The 23,597-nt window shown below is 44.4% G+C and overlaps 1 protein-coding gene across 18 annotated transcripts in view; it reads left to right on the plus strand.

Moving 5' to 3' along the window:
- Positions 1–23,597, plus strand: part of ANKS1B (ankyrin repeat and sterile alpha motif domain containing 1B) — a 1,217,724-nt gene that overhangs the window by 1,174,950 nt on the left and 19,177 nt on the right. For all 18 annotated transcript variants that reach the window (XM_032645644.1, XM_032645646.1, XM_032645647.1 and 15 more), the window contains 3 exons: positions 2,688–2,699; positions 4,038–4,124; positions 12,290–12,427. In XM_032645644.1, the coding sequence (XP_032501535.1) occupies positions 2,688–2,699; positions 4,038–4,124; positions 12,290–12,427 (237 nt within the window). The remainder of the gene's footprint in view (positions 1–2,687; positions 2,700–4,037; positions 4,125–12,289; positions 12,428–23,597) is intronic.

A 23,597-nucleotide genomic window follows, 5' to 3' on the forward strand; every position in this document is an offset into this window, starting at 1 on the left:
TGTTCAGCTTGGCTGGACATACGATGTGAAATCTTTGCATGAGGACAGAAATCCCCACTGATGCCCTCATTTCAGCCTAAAAGCCTGTGTCCTGACCTGCCTGTCTTTCTAGCTCTCTGGTCCCCCTCTTGGCATTCATTGCACCGTGTTCTTTTCTGTGTCTGCTGTCACCATTGTCCTGAAGCCGCTCTTGATAAAATCAGCAACAAATTTTTCTACTTGCCCAAACCAGGGGTTTCACCCAGGAAACGCAGTAAAAGTAGCAGCCACTCCTATGTGTGCCAGCCGCTGTACTAGGCACAGATTTTTAGGCCTTTTTAGTCCTCCTGGCATCAGGCACTGCTCCCACCTTCTAAGGAATCTTCTTCTGGACTTGTGATACTGCTGTCAGGTTTCAGATTCCTTCATTGACTCTTCTTACCCATTTCTTAAGTATTAACCATCCCCTGAGGGGTGATTCTTAGACCTCCTCTAGTTCACTCTTAGAGCCACTTTATCTGCTCCCATATCCTCAGCTACCCCCTCAATGTGGTTGGATTTCCAGATCTGAAAATTCTTATTTCCAGTTTCCTAGTGGACATCCCCACAGGATTATCAAACTGATAATCACATCCAAGAGGGTTTCATGCGAAAGCACGTCCCCCTCCAGTGTTCCTATCTCGGCTGACGGCCTCTTTGTCCACGGTGTCCTCCCGCTCACCCATCTTCTGTCCGGATCAGTCAGCAGACCCTCTTGATTCTTCTTTATCAGAATGGTGGCCCCCCCTTCCATTCTCCAGAGCATCTACTTCAACTCAGGTGGTTAGGTTCTCTCAATGGAATTTACACCACAGCTTCCTGCCTCCCTGCGTTCAGCCTCTAGCTATTCCAGTCCATCCAACCACCAGAACTATCTTTTTGCAACAGAGATCTGATCCCTACTTAAAAGCTTCCAGTGGATCCCAGCTTGGTGGAGTAAGTCACAGTCTTCCAAACCTATTGTACCAGCCTCATCTCCCACCAATTACCCAAACCCACTATATTATTTCTCATTTCCAGATGTTTACGTGTGTGTTGATTCTGCGGCTGAAACAGCCTCTGTGTCCTCTTCTGCCACATGGAGAATTCCTATCCAACCTTTAAGAGTCAGGTCGGTCACCCCTAGCGGGCAGCCAGTGTTAGTTGAATGAATGGATGAGGACTTGCCCACTTCCTCTTGCAGAGTGAGGCTCTCCCTGCTCAGCCCTCTGGAAGCATTCTGTTCACATCTCTGTGCCATTTGTCAACATTTGCGTTGTAGCTGCTCTCTGGATCAGACCAAGCCAGGAACGGTGATGTGTGCTTCATGTGCCCCTTCCTCTCCCTCTCCCATGGCAGACGTTGTTCCCAACCCTCTTTACGACAGAGCCCAGACACAGGCTCAGAATCCTTCTCAACACGGCACTAGACAACCACTCGTCAGCAGACCGGAGTCTGCACACGGTCTGAGGTCTGTGTGACATCCCCCAAAGAAGACTCTGCGTTCTTCCAGCACGTGGGCCGCCTACCTAGTATAACCACTCAATTGCTCAATGAATGAGAAATGGGTTTTTCTTTTTTCTTTAGGGGTTTTTCTTGATACTACATGAAGTGTTGGTATTTTAACCTTAGGTTAGGTGTATATTATTTCATGTTACAGATAGATCTGTCCACGAGAATGTATTCACAGCAAGAGATGAGCGAGGTGATTTGTTAAAACCCATTGTTACTCTTCGCAAAGAATTCTTCACACACACACACACACACACACACACACACACACACACACATACACATTCAGTCCACCAAACCACTGCCTGTTCCTTCCCCCTCGCTACAGATTCAGCCCCACGGCCTTGCCTTACAGTCAGCACACTGCATGTTATTTCCTCTAGCCTTGTCTTCACTTAATCTTGCACATTGTTAAGGGTTGGATAAAGCATTAAAAAAAGATAAAAGTATCTATCCTTACATTCCAATTTCATAATATCTCTTTTCGGCAATCACAAAAGAAAACTGTTGAGTCTGGGTAATTTTAAAACTAGTTAAAAAGCACTTCGAGGGAGCTGCTTTTTTCTATACTGTATGAAACAGTTAATATTAAATAGTAATACTCTCAGTAATCCATTTTCTTTGTCTTTGACGCGGATATAGTAGCTATCAAAAAGATGTGTCCAAAACAACCAGGAAAATGTGGAGCACCTTTTCCATGGCTCAAGTGAAAGATGAAATATAATTATCATTATTGAGCTCAATGAGTTTCATTCACACTATCCAGCCTTCTTCCGTTCTGGTCACCTTTTCAGAGTTTAAAAATGGAAAATGGGTAATAATAAATGAAGAAATCAAGAAAGTTCATATTTTTCTCGGTTTCCCTAATATACATAAGACAGCTGGTTGTGGAACACACGAAGCAGAAGGCTCTTGCATGTCAGTCATCAGACGTCTGTACAACGCAATAAACAGAACGATGAGAAAACAGTAAAAGCAGAGGAGAGACAGGGTCTGGAAAAGCCTGCAGTAATCTCTAAATTAACAGGTTCCCTGCATCAACATATATCTGTAGAGCCTATTCTCTTTACCGTTTAAGTCTGTGCTGTCTGTGAATTACTGAAATGGTTTCCTCTCACCTTTTTATGTATTTTCTCTCCTATTATGTTCTCACCTGTCTTGTCTGGAAAACCCATCAGGCTAACTGTCAGGTAGGTTCTTCTTGATACTTAATGTGATTATTAGGAGTATCCACAGCAGGAAATGAAGTAAACAGACTGTGAGTGACCTGTGACGAATGAGGAAACTAACCAGAAAAGGCAGATGCTAAATTACAGAGAAACTTTTTGCAGATGCATAAAACTGTAGAAGCCGCAAACTGTAAGCACATTCAGCCATTGTGAACATCTGTCGTAAGAACTTAGCCTCAGGGATCACAGCAGCTCTGAATGATAAAGTAGGTTGCCTGCACTGTTCGGTTTTGCTGTGGCTGAAAATACAGCCTGCCCCCAGAGGGCTCAGTTGTCATGGAGTGGTATTATATCCTATGTGGCCATGAGCAATTCTGCTGTAAACTATCAGCTTTTATAGATTTGGCCAGGTCCAAGAAAAATTCACGACGATGATTTTTGTTTTTTGTTTTTTTGCGGTACGCGGGCCTCTCAACGTTGTGGCCTCTCCCGCTGCGGAGCACAGGCTCCGGACGCGCAGGCTCAGCGGCCATGGCTCACGGGCCCAGCCGCTCCGCGGCATGTGGGATCTTCCCAGACACACAAACCCGTGTCCTCTGCATCGGCAGGCGGACTCTCAACCACTGCGCCACCAGGGAAGCCCCACGATGTTTTTTTTTTAAAGATCTTTTTGATGTGCACCATTTTTAAAGTCTTCATTGCATTTGCTACAATACTGCTTCTGTTTTTATGTTTTGGTTTTTGGGCCACGAGGCATGTGGGATCTTAGCTCCCCGACCAGAGATCAAACCCACACCCCGTGCATTGGAAGGCAAAGTCTTAACCACTGGACCACCAGGGAAGTCCCCACGATGATGTATTTTAAATCCCTGTTTTAAGTACGTATTCAGGCATGCCTTGTGCCTTGAAGAAAGAGAGAGACTAGGAAGAAATGGGGAGAGGTGGCATGTATTTTGTTAATGCTAAACTCATCCTCAGAGTTCAATCTGACATGGCTTAACTCTAGTCAAAAGAATAGTCGTTTGAAATTGCATAGGGGACAGAGCTGTTCATTTCTCCCCTTAGGGTCAGGGAAAGGGCGTATTCCTTCACCCACATGAAGTAGCGGAACAAGCTCTTTTTAGATCCTCAAGTGCAAAGCAGATACTTTATAAACCCAAACCACAGCTAAGCCCAGGAGGAGAGACATACATTTAAATTAGAGTGTGTTTGGTATGTGTTTGATGTGTGTGTGTGTGTGTGTGTGTGTGTGTATTGTTTTTAGCTTGAGCTCATTTTTATCTTTCAAGAGAAAGAATTATGTGCTACAGTTGCCATGGAACACAGACTGCTCTAATAGCTTTCTAATTTTAATTTCAGAAGTCTACAGAGCAAATGAAGAAGGTCCCTACTATTATTCTTTCAGTCTCTTATAAAGGAGTCAAATTTATTGATGCAACAAATAAGGTGGGTACCGCACCTCTCTTCGGTTTAGACACCAGATACAGTCCTGAGTAAATGATCTAAAATCCCTTGCCTCCCATCATACCCAACCTCCCCCATTTTAATCACTCCTCACCCCTGACTTTCATGATCCCTAAAACAACTGTATACACACACACACACACAGGGGGGCACGTCGCATTTGGGGGCTTGATCTAGGATTCCTACACATACTTTGCTTTCACTTTTCCTTGGTACCTTCCTTAGTAGACTGTGGCCACTCAGTATCTGGCATGTCCCTTTGGATCCAGAGAATATTAAAACAGAAAAAAAATCATGTCTAGTGTGAAAATGTACCAGTGTCATCATTCCTCCACCAGAGGAAGTGTATGTCACCAGGTGAAGGGCCAGAACATTTGTCTTTTCATTGCTCCGGAGATAGGCCTGTCCTTTCTTTTGACGTATGTAATGAATACCTGACGCAGGGAACCCATGCCCTGGCGTTTACATCATATAATTGCATTTCGTTCTCAACTATTGAGATGGAAGCGAGGGTTCCAACTGTATTGTTTTCTTAAGAGACACAATCAGAAAAGAAGCTCAGGCGGTGCTGTGACTCTGCGGTGACTTTGTGCTCACAGTGGGAACAGCTTGTGGGCCCTGAGGTCGAGTGTAGACACCTGGGTTGCATTTTACTTAGAAAGTGTCCTTTCTTGGCAAAGGTGACAGAGTGCAGGTGCTAGACTAGAAAACTCGGGTATGACCACTGTCACCCTCCATGAATTCAAACCTGCCCTGCTCCTCCTCCAAAACCCCCAAATGTCCTGCATTTTCGTCTTACGTCCTTCCAACCAATAAAGTGTAGAAATAGGGGAAATGAGGTGATGCCCATTGGTAAACACCATTTGTTTTCTGGACTGCCTACCTAGTCCTCCCAGCTGGACCCACTCCACTCTGGAGAAAGGAAACAAAAGTCATGAAACAGATGAATTTAAACAATGGAAATTTAGGACCACGGCAGCTGGATTTAGATCCAGGGAAACGTCCCGTGGGCAGTGACCCTTGACCATCTATAATAAACCTGAGCATCTGAATCGACCAGTTCAAAGCCTTCCCAGTTTGTTTTCTGTAATGAAGAAGATTGCTATGTCGGTCAGATAAGCCCAAGCTCCCCAAGTCTACTTAGAACCACCTCCCAGGTTTAGAAGCAGTTGTGAAACTCAAGCCGAAAGCTGGTAACTCAGCCTGGTCATGCTAGTTGATGATACCCAAAGCACACCCAGAGTCAGATGCCTTACGTGGAGTGATGCTTCAACCCGGCAATATGTCATTGACAGTTACTGCTGTCAGATTACAGTTATGGAAACTCTGATCAGAAAAATCCCAGTTGATTTGCTCTTTTATTTCTTGGAAGCAACTTTAGGTGCTGGTGCACAAACTTCCTTTAGCCCTAGATTATAGTCAGCTGGCTTTAAAAGTTTCAAAACTTTATGGAACTCTGACTGAAGATAGCATTGCTTTCACTGTTATCTAAATTTCAAGAAAGGCTTTGGCATTTGGATTCTTTTTACCTAACCTGGAGCAACTGTCTCTACCCCGTTTGCACTTGTAAAACATGAATGGCAATACGTTATTAGCTTATGAGTCTGACACTCTCTTAGATTAACAGCCTTAGCAGGCTTGGATTCTGACAGTTTCTGAACAAGTGGTATTTGCCCTGAGAAGTTTCCAGAGTCTTAAGGCTGTCATCCTATGAAGCTGGTGGTATGACTGGGTGCGTCTGAGTTAACTGCATCCTCTCTAACCCACTCTCCACCGTCAGAGGAAGGAGAGCGCTATCGGCTCTGTGGCATTTTGCTTACAGACACATCAAGGGCCGTAGATCTTGATCTCCCAGACTTTGAGGGAATGCTTCTGCTTCAGTCGCCAGTACTTAGATGAGTTATTCATAGATCTCTGCTCACTAATGACTACTCTGGAAATCTAAGCAATGAAAGATACGCAAAAGATAATTGTGTGAATAAAGACACTAAATAAAGAAGGCCCGCGTTTCTTTCAAGCCCTTACAGTGTGGTCCTCAGCCTGTTTTCAGAGTCCAGAGTAAAGGCAAAGTGCGTATGTTGGTAGCAGGTGGAGCCAGCCTCTCTATGACTGTATGACAACGTGTGCCTGGCTTTTTTAGGAATTTGGGGACATCGACTTCAACACTGGGGCTGCACAGGGTCCCCATCCCAGTGTCCTGTGACGTAGTGACCTACCCCAGTCTAATGGTGGATAGGGAGAGGGTAGGTGACTCGGGGCGTGGTCTAGGAGTTAGTGTGTGAGAAGCCTAAAGCAGAGAGCTTGTATTAGAAGGCAGAAGAAAGAAACGGTGTAGAGCTGCGTTGGTGGAGTTTGGGGAAGGCTGAGAAACACCGCCAGCCAGGGCTGAAGGCCTGGTTTCAGGGGGGCGCAGAGGAGCCAGTGTTGAAGGGTCGTCCTCAGGTTGTGCTATGAAAGGAACTGTGCTCACCCAGCCGTGTCTGCAGTGGCATCGTGTGTGCCACTTGGTCCTGTACAAAGACCAGCCTCTAAATTAATACCCACAGCAGGAAAGGAGCAGATAAACTCCAGGTCCTGCTTTCGGTTTGTACCAGAGATTCCTCCCCTGGGAAGCAGCTGGGGGGAACCACTTTGATTTGAAGTGAAGGACTTGTGACGCATAGACATCTGTGAAGACCTCACAGTTTGTGGTGCTTGTGAGCACTAAGCCTGTAGTAAGACACAACCAGAAGTCACAGCTTATTGTTCATGTTTGATGCTTTCTTTTTTTTCAAATGCTCATCATTTTTTTAAATTAATCTATATTTATTGATTTATTGGCTGCGTTGGGTCCTCGTTGCTGCACACGGGCTTTCTCTAGCTGTGGCGAGCGGGGGCTACTCTTTGTCGCGGTGCACAGACTTCTCATTGCAGTGGCTTCTTTTGTTGCAGAGCACGGGCTCTAGGCACACAGGCTTCAGTAGTTGTGGCACTTGGGCTCAGTAGTTGTGGCTCGCGAGCTCTAGAGCGCAGGCTCAGTAGTTGTGGCGCACGGGCTTAGTTGCTCCGCATTATGTGGGATCTTCCCGGACCAGGGCTCAAACCCATGTCCCTCGCACTGGCAGGCGGATTCTTAACCACCACGCCACCAGGGAAGTCCCCTGTACTTTATTGTTAACCGGTCCTCTCCTAACCACCACATCTCTGTAACCCTACCCTGGTCAGATAGAGGGGGTGTTCAGCCTGCACTGGACGCAGAGAGTAATCGAAGGCCTCAGACCTTCACTAAGTGACTGCCCTGCAGTCACACAGCTAGCTGGTCACGGAGAAGGACTAAAACTTAACTTTCCCACTCCCTGACCTAACGCTTTTTCACTTTCACTCCATGTGACCTTCCACCAGTTCGTTTGACATGCAGTGGATGCTTAATTAGGTGTTAATGACTCTTCCACTCCTTTTAGCCCCCATTAGACTGTGTGAAAGATGAACCCTCCAGCAAAGCACTTCTTTCCTTTTACTCTAATATAAAGTACCAGCTTTGGCTGAGTTCATGGGGAAGGGTTAGGTGCCTAGCTGTAAACTTGTAAACCTGTTACCTAGCAACTTGGGAAATGAATTGAATCACTAAACCTGGTAAGAAGGAAGAAGCAGAAAATGATCTTGAATTAAAAATGGAACTTGGATTAGATCTATACTAAAATGTTATAGGTAAATCACACCAGCTTTCTGTAGATCCATAGCCCAGAGGTACGTTAGTATGGCATTCTGCCAAGAGGGCTACAACTGCTTAGTTCCAGACCCATCTTCAGATCAGCAGGGTCTTCCAAGAGGTGACACTGTCCGCACGTCCAGTGCTTGGCTGAGGGTGGGTTGCATTTTGCCTGCCTGCTGTGACCCCCTCCTCAGTCTTCTCATCCAGCTAAATTAGGAACAATGCAGTGCCTGGGTTGGTTTGTTAGTTTGTTTTTAATTTATTTATTTTTGGCTGCGTTGGGTCTTCATTGTTGTGTGTGGGCTTTCTCTAGTTGCGGCGAGTGGGGCCTACTCTTCATTGCGGTGCGCGGGCTTCTCATTGCGGTGGCTTCTCTTGTTGTGGAGCATGGGCTCTAGGCACTCGGGCTTCAGCAGTTGTGGCACATGGGCTCAGCGGTTGTGGCTCGTGGGCTCTAGAGCGCAGGCTCAGTAGTTGTGGTGCACGGGCTTAGTTGCTCCACAGCATGTGGGATCTCCCCGGACCGGGGCTCAACCCATGTTCCCTGCATTGGCAGGTGGATTCTAAACCACTGCGCCACCAGGGAAGCCCAGTTTATTTGTTTTGAATGTCAGCTTCAAACAGGGCTTATGCTATTTTTTTAGGCACAGATTAACTTGGAACTTTTGCCTAAACAAGTGCCAGTTGTTTTTTATAGCACATATTTCTAAAAGCTCAGAGTCAAATTAAGACTGTGCTCTTCTCACCTGCACCTCCCTCTCTGCAGGTCTCCTCCAGGTAGCCCTCGACCAGGGCTGCTGCCTCTATGTGGGGGGCACTCTCTGGATGGGTGCTGCATTGTCTCCCTCATAAAAGGCCTGGCCTGTGGAGGAGACTCAGAGAAGGGCCCTACCTGTCGTAGTCAGGAGTGCGGGAAGCAGGGAGAGGCCAGTTTCTAGGCCCATCACTTCGTTATCACACCCCCTTCTGAGACCGCCTCTGTTAATTGGCTGAACCAAACAAGTCTCTTCTACACCCACCAGCCAGATACCTCTTTAGCTATTTCTCTACATGATGAAAGGCAACAGACAAGAAAAAGAATCACTCCCTGTTGAAGGGTACTGAGCTGCCAAATTTTCTAGCCAAAGAAGTGACAGGGTGACCCCAGTCCTGGCTTGAGCCTTTTCAAAGCCCTAGTCTCCTTAGAACATGCTTAGATATGGAGGCCCAGCTGCATAAAGGCGTCTACTTAAACTGAGGGACATCACCTGTACCTCACGATGTCAGCTTTTAATTTATGGAGGAGCCACTAATGACAGGGTGGAAAGAATGTATCCTTCCTTGGCTTCTCCAAGGAGGAAGAGACTGTGCAGTCTTCATTCCGTCTCCAGCTGTAGTGTCCTTAGTCTTGGAATCATCGTACACATAGAGAACTAGCCTCGCTGTTCTGCAGAGGTGGGCAGTGCAGACTGATGGCAGTGTCAGTGTTACCTAATGCACATTTGTGTGCCCGACGCACGGTGAGGCTAAGCACACCGAAGGTCAGAGTTTGGAGCAGAGACAGGTTTACTGCAGGGCCAAGCAAGGAGAACGGGTGGCTCATGCCCCCCAAATCTCCAAACTCCTCAAAGGGTTTCAGCAAAACGTTTTTAAAGGCCAGGCGAGGGAGGGGCGTCCCAGGGTATGTGATCAGCTCGTGCACAGTTTTCCGATTGGTTGATGGTGATCAGTCCTCAGGCACTGGAAGGTCTGGTCAGGGATGCATGAGATACTATTTTCTGGGTACTTCTGAGAGGAGGTGCAGCAGAGGACACGAGGGAGGGGTATGTCCTGAGAATGCCACTGCTCAGTTCCATCAGTAGTGAGATCCCAGGTCCTCACCACATTCTAGCACCACGGATATATTAGGAAGTCCTGTTCAAAATACCTCCCTACACAGTCCATTGCTATGAATTCATTTAAAAGCAAATTTTTAAAGTGCCAATTAGGATGACTGAGTGCCAGTAACATGAGTTATTCTTAACTGATTGTAGAATGTCTGTATTAGCTTGCCTTTCCTCTAGTTTAGACCATGGGAACAGAGGAATTAAAGTTTCAGCAGTGGGAGAGGAGGCTGATTTGGGGACATGGAGCAACACAGAGGAGGGCAGGCCTCGGAGTTTAAAAGACAGCCCTGGGCTCCTGGAGATGAGAGAAGAGGGGGCCGGTTTCCAGAAAATTGGGAGGGAGGACCCAGAAAGAGGAGAAATGTCTTAGCACTGTAGTAAATTACCATAGACTGGGTCGCTTAAACCATGAATATTTATTTCTCACAGTTTGGGAGGCTGGAAAGTCCAAGATGAAGTCACCAGCAGATTCAGTGTCTGATGAGAGCCCCCATTCCCTGCTTCATAAGTGGCCGTCTTTCTGCTGTGTTCTCACACGGCAGAGAGAGCCAGCTAGCTCTCTTGCCTTGTCTTGTAAAGGCACTAATAGCATTCACAAGAGCTCCACCCTCATGACCTAATCACATCCTAAAGGCCCACCTCCAAGCAGCATCACACTGGGGGACTAGAATTTCAAGATACAAACTTGGGGAGGATGCAGACACGCGGTTCATAATTAAGAGAGATCTCCAAAGATACACTTTACCTACTTTACAATTTTTCCCTGGGCCACAGTGCTGTCCGCACCACTGAAAATTGTCAGGAGTGACATCTTGTGAATTGGCAAGATTCAGGGAATTCAGTGCAATAAAAATCACAGGGCACTTCACTGTTAACACTTTCCCGAGAAGTTGATCAACCTTATGCTAGTAAAAAAGAAAGTCTCAAGAACACAAAATGCCAATTTTAGTTAAAAGTTGGAGCCAATGCTCTATTTTCAGTAATAGTGGATCCTGGATAGGTGAGACCAGATCCACAGGCTTCCCGAAGTAATAGCAGCCCCCAATTAAAGTGATGGCGCAGGCTCTCAGCACCTGCTAACATCATACCTATAAAGACCACGCAGAGCTCATTAATTTTAAATTTAAGACTCACCGAGCTCCTAATTTAGTTTTCTCCTTGGAGAAATGCTCTCTGGATGCCAGAAGAGGATCAGCGCCTTCTATTTTGAAACTCTGTCTGGCGATAGGATGTTACTTGTTTATGGGATTCTGATTTCAATTTGAGTTATTTCTGACAGCGCTACATGTAGCGTCAACATACAGGGTCACTGTGAAGAACGTCTTAATTTAATTTTCTTTTATGTGTTAATTCTGTAATTGCTTACCAACCACATAGCTCAGTAGAGTGAGGGGCGTGAAGTACTTGCTGGGGGTGCTGGCAGGAAAGGGCATTTTGTAAGCAATTTTGGGCATTGATGAGTATACACAGCATTACATTCGCTCAGGTTATTTAAGACTGTGCAGTTACAAAGCAATTAGGGTAACTAAAGCATTGAGGGTTTTAGATCTCTGACAACTGCACAAACATAAATGGGATATTGTGAGGTTAAGAAATGTTTGCATGGTTATGTGAAATCTTTTGCTTCTGAAATACATCAGCGTATCAAAAGAAGTTTCTGGCTGGGTTTGCAGCCCAGGTGACGCTCCTTGGTTATTTTGTGCTTCGGGATAATGGTCCTTGAACCTTTCCTCAGTTACCTCCCACCGATTATTCTTAGAGGCAGGTTGGGATGAGGGGGCTGGCAGGGAGATGGCATGAAAACGTGCTAGCCGAGAGAAAAAATGAAATTATGTTCAACCAGTGAGAGAGAGGTGGGGCTGAGAGGTATTGCAACGTAACTTCAGGCCCAGTTCCACTACCTGCCCTGCATAACTTACACTGTCTGAGTACTGGTTTCGCCACCTGTGAGCTGATGAGCAGGATAACCACGGCACCACTCATAATGATACACAGCGGGTATAGTTAGCAAAGCGTTGTCATCCACGGGGCGCTGCACCTAGCATGCAGCGTGGTGTTTCCCTCATCCCACCCTTACGCCTTAGTCTCCACGGAGTCTTCATGAGAGAGCGCCTTGACGCGCCCTCGCCTACCTGCCTTGGCTCTGGGGAGCTAGGGGCCAGGCACAAGACAACAGGTAAAAGATGGTGAGGGATCAGCCTCCCGGCAGGCAGAACAACATGGCAGGTGATCCTTTCCAGACAGAGTTAGCAGGAGGCGGCGCTGACTCTACATGGAAAATGGAAACAGTGAAATGCTTAGTAGTTACTATTTTTTTTCAAGTGTCTGCCACCCAGACTGCTTCTGCACACAGCACCGTGTGAGAACTGCTGCTCCAGGACTATTTTAGATTGTTTTTAATTAAACGAAAGCATTCCTTCCAGACCTGGTATACCTTTGCCCACGGACAGTGTGTTGAATCACTGTGAATGTTGCTGCTCTAGAACATTCGAGGACGAGGGAAAGCAACTGCTTCCCAGATCATTTGCCTTGGTTCTAAAATATGCTGGTTTGCAGAGGAAAACAACGGTCGTTTGTGTCATTTCTTCCAGAACATAATTGCCGAACATGAAATTCGTAATATCTCCTGTGCTGCCCAGGACCCAGAAGACCTCTCGACATTCGCTTATATCACAAAAGATTTGAAGTCCAATCACCACTACTGTCACGTGTTTACTGCCTTCGATGTGGTGAGTAGCTACCCTCTTTGGACAAACTAAATATTTCCCTGAATATACCTGGACTTTATTGAAAGCCCAGCTTGCAATTTAGATGCTTGGCTTGTTTACCAAGTTTTAAGGTATACCTGGTGTAAGGTATCTTGCAGACTCAGCTTTTCTGAGTTTTTTCTGTATTTTCATTCATTCATTAAATTTAGAACTCCACTTCTATCCAGTATCTGAAATGTCATTGCTCAGTTACTAACCTCACTTTTCATATCAGACGAGTTCCTTTCTTTCTCTGGTACCAAAATATAGTAAATGTCTTCCAGCCTTTCTGTCCCTTTGCTATGTCTGTTGGTTTCTTTGGTAGCCATTTCTAAGTAGTAGGGCAAGATAGTCTAGGTTTGTTTGGAGGAAAAATAAATTCAGTGCCTCATACGATATTTGTGGTTTTCTATATTGAATAGTAGTTAAATTAGACATTTATAAATAATAACTGGGAACAGCAAGGTTTGGTTCATTTGAATATGGCCCGTATTCAGAGGTTAGTCTTGTAATGACGTCCTTATGGTGTTACACACCTATAGTCCTATTTGTCATTAAGTCTAAAAACTAGCCCATATATTACAAACTTGGAAAATGGAAGCAATTCTAGAAAATAACAAGTATTCCTTCTTGTACCTTCAGGATGGTACAAATTGCTCGAGGATAACTCTATTTTAGTACATTGGGCATTCTAAATTTGAAGCAGACAGAACAGAGACAGCTACAAGCATGAAATAATTTGTAATCAGAAGAATTCTAAAATGTCACTTTAATTTGACAATTCTTCTCTGCTCAAGTTTTGAAATACACAGGTTTAAAGAATTACACAGAAATTGCAGTATAATACATTCTTGAGAGGCCAGCCCACAGTTCAATGTCATGGGTAAGACTGCTTGAAGCAATCATTTTTAGTTCTGACAAACTCCCACGGACCAAGGACCACAGTAACCCAGAATTTACCCCATCCTAAGGGATGTTAGGCTCATGCCCAGGACGTTGTATCAGGCTGCGTGTGGCCCATCCCTTTCAAGTTTGGAAGATTGAAAACAGGAAAGAATGCTATGTGCCTTTAATTTTTTTTTCTATTTTGAGAGGCATGAGGAGAATAATATACAGGTGGTCTGTGTTAACAGTAAGGACTGCAAAGCCAAACCCTCAAAGGCTGCTCTAGATATCTCTGGATGCGTTTGTTTGCATGGGATCAACAGTGTTGATTAAAGCCATGTCAGCATTAGGTTTCTGGTGCCTTAGACATAACTTGCCATTCTTGTGAAATGCAATTGTTTCTCTTTTTAAGCATTTTTTAAAAAATATTTATTTATTTGCTTGCACCAGGTCTTAGTTGTGGCAGGTGGGCTCCTTAGTTGCGGCAGGTGGGCTCCTTAGTTGCGGCATGCAGGCTTCTTAGTTGCAGCATGCATGTGGGATCTAGTTCCCTGACCAGGGATCAAACTCGGGCCCCCTGCACTGGGAGCTCGGAGTCCCAACCACTGCACCACCAGGGAAGTCCCGCAATTGTTTCTTAAAACAGCAAAATTCCATTCTATCCGCATACATTTTGGTTTGCATGATACACCTTTCTCTGGGATTTGCCTTGGTGTCATAGAAAGAACAGGCTGCTCAGAGTTCACATCCCAACTCGCTGCCTGCTCCCTGGTCTTAGACGAGTTGCAGGACTTTTCTGAGTCCTGATTTCCTTTGTCTATAAAATAGGCACGGGGATTGTACCTTACAGGTTTTCTTTGGGATTGGAATGAAGGAACGTATGTAGAGCGTTCATAAATAATGCGTGTTCAGTGTTTGCTTCCCCCGCACCACCTCTTCTCTCTCCTTCCCTGCTGACCTCACAGTTCACAGCCTGGACTTTTTCTGCTCAAAGACATAAGATAGATTTTCTAGAAGTGTACTTGTGGTCCGAAGTTTTCCCACTGCCCTTGTGAAAGAATTGAAAAAAATAGAAGAAAAAATAAAATGGAAACAATAGAAAGAAAGCATAGATTCTGTAGGCCTTCTATCGGTATATTGCATCTATATAGTGTTTTCATTGAATGTCAACATTAGTATTCCAGTATTGTCAGGATGAATTCCACCCTTCCCTTGGGTACTGCAGCAGTTCTTTCTAAATTGGTTTTAGAGTAATATATAATTTGCCTTCATAAGGGTATCCAAAACATTGTTCTCTGTTGAAGCTAAAAATGATGCCCATGGGCCATCTGGCCTCTTGAGTTTTTTAAGCGTGTGTATATGTGACGCCAGAAGTGAAATGTGGGGAAAATCGTCAATTGTTTAGTTTTAAGATCAACGTGATGTCCTGATACATTTGGAAAACGAGTGGAGAATTGCTTCACCTTTTGTTTTTTCATCCAGATGTTTGATTTAATGTAGACATTCACTAGGCTAGGAGTCTGGTTTCACCTCCAGAGGATTTTCATCTTACATCACAAATCCACCATTTTAATCCTCTCTAGGTGAACAGTTGGTCTAACTTCAAAAATAGTAACAAAGGCCACCAGCCTTAACGTGGGCCTTCGAGCAATTTTGAGATGCACCAAGCTTTGCTTGCACTAAAAAAGAACCTCTTTGAGCATGGATTTTGTATCTTTATGTAGGGCAGTTCAATATTCAGTCCAGTCTTGAAGCCTTAAAATTCTTTTGGTATGAACCAGTCCCCCAGGCTGCCCAAATGGCAAAAGAAAAGAAAAGAATACCTTAAGTATACATTTAGTCTTGCAGCTGGTGTGTATGAGTACATGCACATTTCTAATTGCAGTTATTGCTACTTTGACCTTGTAGATCTTTTATGGGTCACAGGAAGTTTTTATGAATATTTCTTATCACCAAGAAAACCCAATGATGTCTAGGAGGCTTCCAGTTTACGGAGAGTTGGATTTGAAATTCAGAGCATTTTTCCCATAGAAATCCTGCGGTCTTGGAGGCTCAAGCCCCCCTACTAATATGAGCATGTGAATTTAACGTAGTTCCTTTACTCTGGGACCTTGCGGAGCCCTTCATAGGCTCAGACACCGGGAGGGGGTGGAGTGAACCTGGTTTCCCAAGTTCATTTGGCCGTGGCAGCCTCTTTTGGGGAGAGCTTCTCACGGAGGTGGTGTTCTGCAGAACACACTTCAGGAAATGTTACGCTTTATCTTCTCTAAGCTTGTTTCCATGACTTAGAATCTATGCTAAATTCAGCTTGTGATATTTTCAGTTTTTAATGACAGGTAGATGAAAATTTTAAAAGACTAGAGCAGAAAGGGAATTAGGGTTCCCAAGAAAAGCCAATATGTACCTACCGGCGCGCTCCAGACCTACTCTGCATTCTAGACTCACTATGGTGGCAGCTGATTTCTAGTCACCTCCCCAGTGGGACACATCTCATCCACTACAGAACAAGAGGCTGCCCGACCTCCACCTTCCAGGCAGTGAAAACTTGGGGGAAGAGAGTTGGACTGTGTAGGAAAAAAGAATGTGTTACAAGACCAGGAGTTGTAAGGCTTAAAACAACGGATTCAGCTTTTCTCTTCTCCACTCTTATCTCAAATGAATGAAGGGGAAATCCATGCTGCTGAGATGACAAGAGGGAGAATGGGTATTTCAGCGGCCACCAGATCCCAAGGCTGCAGTGATCATCCTTAAAAGGCCACCATAGGAAAGAGATGGATATAACCAAGATCATTTGGCAACTATCATCTTCTATGTATTATTCACTCCGTCTAGATTTCTAGGACATAGAATGGAGATAGGTAGATTAGAAAGATTTTGATGCATTCTTTGTGAGACTGTCAGATTTATTTTAAAAATCTGGGAGGGACCTCATTCACTAGTTCTAAAATACGAAAGGTTTATTTTGTTTAAATAGTATTAAAAGCCATGACTGCCGCTAAACCCTGGCTAATTCTCACTTCTCTATAAAGAACATGTTTGCAGTCTTTGATAATTTTAACCATGCTCATTTTTCTCTTACTTGCACCTCCCAAATTCTGTCATCTTCAGTGTGTACGGCTTAGACTGGTTGTGGAATGTGTAGAGAATGTCAAAGTCTTGATGCCGGTGGGCGGTGCGTGGGGGAGACGAGGCTCCCTCTTTCCTGTGCCTTCTTGGCTGAATGTGGGCCGTGAAAGGATCTAAACTGGAGAAACAGAGATGACAAAATGCAGGAAACCATGGTCAGCAGGGGGACAGCATTTTATAGTCTTTTCCATCACTAGGGACCAGCAAACCTAAGCGCAGGGGAAGAACACCAGAGTCGACCAGTCTGTCATAATCAGTCTAATGAAAGTGAGATTCCGGAGCCCTTTCATTTTCTCCAGTTTTATTGAGATAAAATTGACATATAACAGTGTATTCATTTTAGATGTACAGCATAAGGGTTTGATGTATGTATTGCTGCAAAGTGATCCGCACAAGTTAGCATCCATCACCTCACACAGTTACACATTTTGTGTGTGTGTGTGTGTGTGTGTGTGTGTGTGTGTGTGTGTGTGATAAGGACTTTAAGATCTACTCCGTCAGCAACTTTCAAATGTACAATACAGGCATACCTGAAAGATACTGCAGGTTCTGTTCCGGACTGCTGCAATGAATCGAATATCACAATAAAGCAAGTCACATGAATTCTTTGGTTTCCCAGTGCACATAAAAATTATGTGTGCGCTGCACTGTAGCCTGTTCTGTGAGCAATACCATCACGTCTAAAAAAGCAATGTACATGCCTTAATTTAAAAATGCTTTATTGCTAAAAAGGGCTAACCATCATCTGGGCCTTCAGCGTGGCATAATCTTTTTGTAACGGTAACATCAAAGGTCTGATCACAGTTCACCATAAGGAATATAATCATAATGAAAAAGTTTGAAATCTTGCCAGAATTACCAAAATGGGACACAGAAACACAAAATGAGTAAATGCTGTCAGAAAACTGGAGCCAGTAGACCTGCTCGATGCAGGGTGCCACAAGCCTTCGATTTTTTAAAATAGCAATATCTTCAAAGTGCAATAAAACGAGGTATGCCTGTACGGTACTGTTAACTATAGTCACCATGCTGTACATTGCATCCCTAGGACTTATTTGTCTTATAACTGGAAGTTTGTGCCTTTTGACCACTTTCACCCATTTCTCCCTTTCTTAAACTCGGAGATTCTTTTCGTGGAGTAGCGTGGGGTTCCGAATGGAAAGTACTTACGGCTTATGTTGCAGAGATTGTCCCACAGAGTGGGAATTTACGAGTGCAAAAGAACTTCCGTTATCGCTGATGTTAGCTGACCTCTGACAAGGAAATTAATACTGTATGTGGAACTAGGTGGTCTCTTTCATTCTGTTTCTCATTTTCTCCACCGGAAAATGGCCCTCAACCTGTTGGACTATAATACTATGAAAATAAATGGCAAGGTAAGAAAATGTTAAAGTGCATAGAGCCCTTAAGATGGGACTGTAACACTCCCTGGCTAGTCTCCCACTTACAAAGTAGCAACCTACACTTAAGTAGAAGCCTTTCTCTGGCCCCTCGCAGCAGCTGAAACTCATCAAGTCAGTGGCAGGAGTGGTTGAATAAAAATGGCACTTCGCTGGTGGTCCAGTGGTTAAGACTCTGCGCTCCCAATTCAGGGAGCCTGGGTTCGATCCCTGGTCTGGGAACTAGATCCCGCATGCTGCAACTAAGACCCAGTGAAGCCAAATAAATAAAAATTTAAAAAAAAAAAACACAGCAGCACTCCCAGTCCTATGGCCGTTATATACCACCTCCTCCCCCGCCCAAAGAAAAATACATTAACACTGCTGGGTTACATTTATCCATACCTCCTCTCCGTTGGCATAAATCGTTGAGAATTAACTAAGCCATAAAGCCAAAGGTGGGTGAATATTAAGAGAATAATAGTCACTCTTTTTTCCTCTCATCCCTATTTTTTTGAGGGTTGAGGGGGATGGATGTTATCAGAGCTTTAAATCAATCCCATTTTCTATGAAGTTAGAAAGAAAGCAGTCATTCTGATTTTTTTCACAGGTTGTTTTGCAGCATTCGTACATGTATTCGTTATAGCCCCCTCCCAAAGTACTGAAAATCAAATGTCATGTCTAGGGGTGACGCCTTTAGAATCAGCCTGGTTTTGAATCCCAGGTCGGCACTTCTTAGTTTCATAGTTTGGGCAAGAACGCCTGTAATCCTCAGTTTCCTCATCTGTAAAATAGAGATAACAGCAGTACCCGCTGCCTAGGGTTACTGTAAGGATTCAGTGAGATGACACACGTCCGTGTCTAGCACGTGTTCAGTCAGTCTTAGCTTCTAAGGGCAGGAAAGCAGCACCAGCAGTTACGGGGCTGGTTCTGTTCTTTCCCGTCAGACCTGTGTGAGGATTTATGTCCCAGTTTTCGGTTTACAACGTACATTTGATGCGGCGGTATCCCACACCTGAGATGAAAAGTCCAAGTCTGCATAAAATATATTTCTACATTTATTGAGTGCCTGCCGTGAGTCAGGCACACCACACTGCTCTCCAGGATGTCCGAGTTCAGAGGGAGAATCAAGGACATAACGAATGGTTGCAGTAAAATCCTGTCTGTGCTCTCCTGCAGTTTTGCTGGCCCCAGCAGGGTGAGGGCTCCCAGAGGAGAGGGACACAGGGGCTGGAAGCTGAACATTGAGTTTGTATGAACATGTGGGCATCTTGGAGGCCTGACAATTCATTAATGCACTTTGGAAAGACGAGGTGAGGCATTAGGCAGTCGTCTGCCATAAGCAGAGAAAAAGTCATTTTTATCAACTGTCTTGTCCATTTGAGAAAGATTTTCAACAAGCGTTAAAATTTGGTAGGTAAGAAGCGTCTTGAATGTGATAAATGCCCCTTTGGAGGTGTCACAAGTTGGCGAAGGGTTTACTGTAGCTTCTACTAGGAGCTTTTACTTTTGAAGAGTGGCGAGGAGTTGAAATCCAGCAAATCTCTCTTCTGCACACCCTTTCCCCAAGTCCCTGCCAAGTAACAGGACAAAGACGGATCGTGTTCCCCTTCTGCCCTGGCAGGCCAGCCCCTCCAGCATGGGTGTGAGAGGTCTGCTGTCCAGCCACCGTAGGCTGTGGTTCCATGTGGACAGGCGACCACCGGGCGTGAGTACATGATTGCTACAGAGAACCTGTAACTTTATAAGAAAGCCTTTCTTGGTCTTTCACTGAGCTGATGACACTCACGTACTTGGGGTGAGGCATGACGTGAAACCTTTAGCAGATGCAGTGGAATGCTCTGCCACCTTTAAAAATCTGGTTTTTGAAGACCATTTAATGGCACGCAAAAACCATTCATGATTTAATGTTGCGTGAAAAAGTGACTCATGAAACTGCACGTAAATATCATTCTAATTTTGTTTTTAAATTCACATAAATATTCATATAGCTTATAAAAGTATTTGTGCATATATACAAAAGGAAAAGGAAAAGAAACCAAAATGTAGCAGTGGCTATATCCCAGCAGTAGAATTTTGCAGGTGATTTTTAATTTTCTTCTTTATGTATTTTCAAAACTTTCTACATGTACCCCTGTTATATTTAGAGAGAAATATTAATTTCATTATTCTTTTAGTTAGCTGGAATTAGCCCTAAAAAAACTATCTGCATTTTATCCAGTTGCTGTGTCAGCCCTGGGCTAGATAGGCATCTTAGCAGAATGCCTGATGTTTATTTCTAAATGCTGAAGACCTGTGATTGGGCAGTATTTGTTTCTATAAATATAATCTATCAAGACTTAATCACTGACTTGTACTTGAGAGAACTAAGTAGGTAGAGCTAAGGAATGTCAATGAATTCTGTGAATATGGCCAGAATATTCTCAGTTATTTTTGCCTCAAGACGTGGGTGAAGCAAGTTGTAGATGAAACCTACCCTGGCTCTTAAAAAACAAGACGTACAAGCAAAATACAGCCAGAGGAGAAATGTGGCTTCTTTCTGGAGGCCCCACCAATAGACCCGTATTGAAAACGCTTTATCTTTAGGCCCAAACGGCGTGCCCTGCACGGGTTCAGCATTTATTCAGCCAGGATCTACCTGTGGAGAGAAAATAGAAGGGAAGAATCTGCTGTGGCCATCCACAGGCACCCGTATCTTACCCTTGAGGTGCAAGTCCTCTTATCTTAGGGACCTACCGGGCAGCGTCCTTTTTTCAGTTCCTCCAACGTTTATTGCGCACCTGACATGTCCTAAGCCCTAGAGACGCAGTCAAATGAGAGGAGAGCCCTCAAGGAGCTCAGCCGGCTGGGGCGTTTGGATCTATAAAGAGAAAATCCTAATAAATTCTTTACAGTCAGTGGAGCTGTGCCCATCTGAGGAGGGGCACCTGGCACAGCCTGGGGTGTCGGGGAAGGGGATTCAGAGCAGGCTCCTGGAAGACGTCATGCCCCAGGTGAATCTTCAAGGTTGAGCAGTAACTCACCAGGCAAAGGGAGAGGTGGGGAACGGGCATATTGTTAAGAATAAAAGCCATTTAATAATAGACAAAATACTTGGCCATTTAGAATAGTTTTGGGGTGAGTGTTGCTGTGAGGACATCCCCTGTGGTGAAAGCCAGCCCCGTGGTCACTGCACTTCTGTGCACTGGCTGGTGGATTGTTGAGACCTGCAGTCCAGCCTTTGGGGAATGTGCTACTATTTAACATGGCATCAGCTATACATACATCTCTAAACTGAAGCCGTTGTTGGTTGGGTAAAAGACCGACAACAGCGTCTAATCAGGGAACCCTGGAGCTCCCAGTGGAGAGGGACCTAAAGGTCACCAGGACCAGACCCCCTGTCAGTGTCATCTCCTCAGTGGCAGTGATAGGTATAGAGGCAGGCAGCCCAGGGCAGACTTAGCCCATGCAGGTGATCCAGGCGTGGTCTTTACTCACTGACACTGGTGTAGTAGAGCTCTGAGGCTCCTCTTAACACCCCAGGCTTCTTTGCACAGATACAGCCCTTTTTTCCTTGAATGTCTGTTTGCACCCTCTTCAGGTGCAGATAGCCTCTGCCGACCTCAGGCATTGCTTCTGCTGGCCCCCAGGAGCCAAAGGATATTCAGGTCCTGTAGCTTCCTGAGACTATGGAATACAGTTATTTGTTCCTTCAATTTTAGTCACTGAAATGTGGTGGGTTTTTTTGTTTTCTTTAATGCTAATGGACAGTGCCTGCAGACAGATCAGAATGATCCACTTGTAGACAGCAGCCTCCCAGCCTAAGCCAGCAGGGCCTCTCTCCCTGTGGTGTCCCCTCTCTCCTCAGCACACTTCCTTTTTTGTCACTTTAACCAGATGATGTGAGACTCGTGTCTGATGTACCTTGTCAGCCATCTTTTCAGTAATGGGTTAAACAAAATAAGCTGTCGAATAAACGTTTAAGTGAACAAACAACCGCCATTTATACTATGCCTCCTTCCATAAAGGACTTAAGGCAGCCTACATGAATAGGTATGTTAAATCTGAAAATATAGATACACATGGATCTGAAGTAGGGAAAATACACACTAAAAAGAAGATCAAGACCCAGGGGAAAGTTTTAACATCAACATGCCAACCACAGAATTCTACATTGTTACGAGAACTGAGCCACAGATTTAGCTCTGAGCTTCCTGAAGGTCAAGGCAAGTAGGAAAACACAGTCATTACATGCTTGATATTTCTTGGGTGAGGATACCCCATCCTCTCAGAAGACAAAACTTCAATGAGAGTGATTCTGAAAGAACTTTTTTTTTTTAATTGAAGCATAGTTGATTTACAGTTTCCGGTGTACAGCAAAGTGATTCAGTTATATATATATACATATATATCCTTTTTCATATTCTTTTCCATTATAGGTTATTACAAGATATTGAATATAGCTCCCTGTGCTATACAGTAGGTCCTTGTTGTTTATCTATTTTATATATAGTAGGGTGTATCTGTTAATCCCAAATTACTAACTTATCCCTCCTTCCCCCTTTGGTAACCATAATTTTGTTTTCTATGTCTGTGAGTCTATTTCTGCTTTGTAAATAAGTTCGTTTGTATCATTTTTTTAGACTCCACATATAAGTGATATCATATGATATTTGTCTTTCTCTGACTGCACTTAGTATGATAATTTCCAGGTCCATCCATGTTGCTGCAAATGGCATTATTTCATTCATTTTTATGGCTGAGTTATATTCCATTGTATATATGTACCACATCTTTAACCATTCATCTCTCAATGGACATTTAGGTTGCTTCCATGTCTTGGCTATTGTAATAGTGCTGCTATGAACATTGGGGTGCATATAACTTTTCAAATAAGAGTTCTCGTCTTTTCCGGATATATGCCCGGGAGTGGGATTGCTGGATCATATGATAACTGTATTTTTAGTTTTTGTAAGGAACCTCCATACTGTTCTCCATAGTGGCTGCACCAATTTACATTCCCACCAACAGTGTAGAAGGGTTCCTTTTTCTCCACACCCTCTCCAGCATTTATTTTTTTTTTTTATTTTTTTTTTTTTGCGGTACGCGGGCCTCTCTCTGCCGTGGCCTTTCCCGTTGCGGAGCACAGGCTCCGGACGCGCAGGCTCAGCGGCCATGGCTCACGGGCCCAGATGCTCCGCGGCATGTGGGATCCTCCTGGACCGGGGCACGAACCCGCGTCCCCTGCATCGGCAGGCGGACTCTCAACCACCGCGCCACCAGGGAAGCCCCTCCAGCATTTATTATTTGTAGACTTTTTAATGATGGCCATCCTGACCGGTGTGAGGTGGTACCTCATTGTAGTTTCGATTTGTATTTCTATAATAATTAGTGATGTTGAACATCTTTTCATGTACCTGTTGGCCATCTGTATGTCTTCTTTGGAGAAATGTCTGTTTAGGTCTTCTGCCCATTTTTTGATTGGGTTGTTTGTGGTTTTTTGATACTGAGCTGTGTGAGCTGTTTGTATATTTTGGAATTAATCCCTTGTCGGTCACACTGTTTGCAAATATTTTCTCCCATTCCGTAGGTTGTCTTTTAGTTTTGTTTATGGTTTCCTGTGCTGTGCAAAAGCTTTTAAGTTACTCCCATTTGTTACTTTTGCTTTTGTTTCCATTACTCTAGGAGATGGACCCCAAAAAAGTATTGCTGCGATTTACGTCAAAGAGTGTTCTGCCCGTGTCTTCCTCTAGGAATTTTATAGTATCTAGGAGTTTATAGTA

Source organism: Phocoena sinus, chromosome 10 (assembly GCF_008692025.1).
Source record: "Phocoena sinus isolate mPhoSin1 chromosome 10, mPhoSin1.pri, whole genome shotgun sequence".
Taxonomy (NCBI): Eukaryota; Metazoa; Chordata; class Mammalia; order Artiodactyla; family Phocoenidae; genus Phocoena; species Phocoena sinus.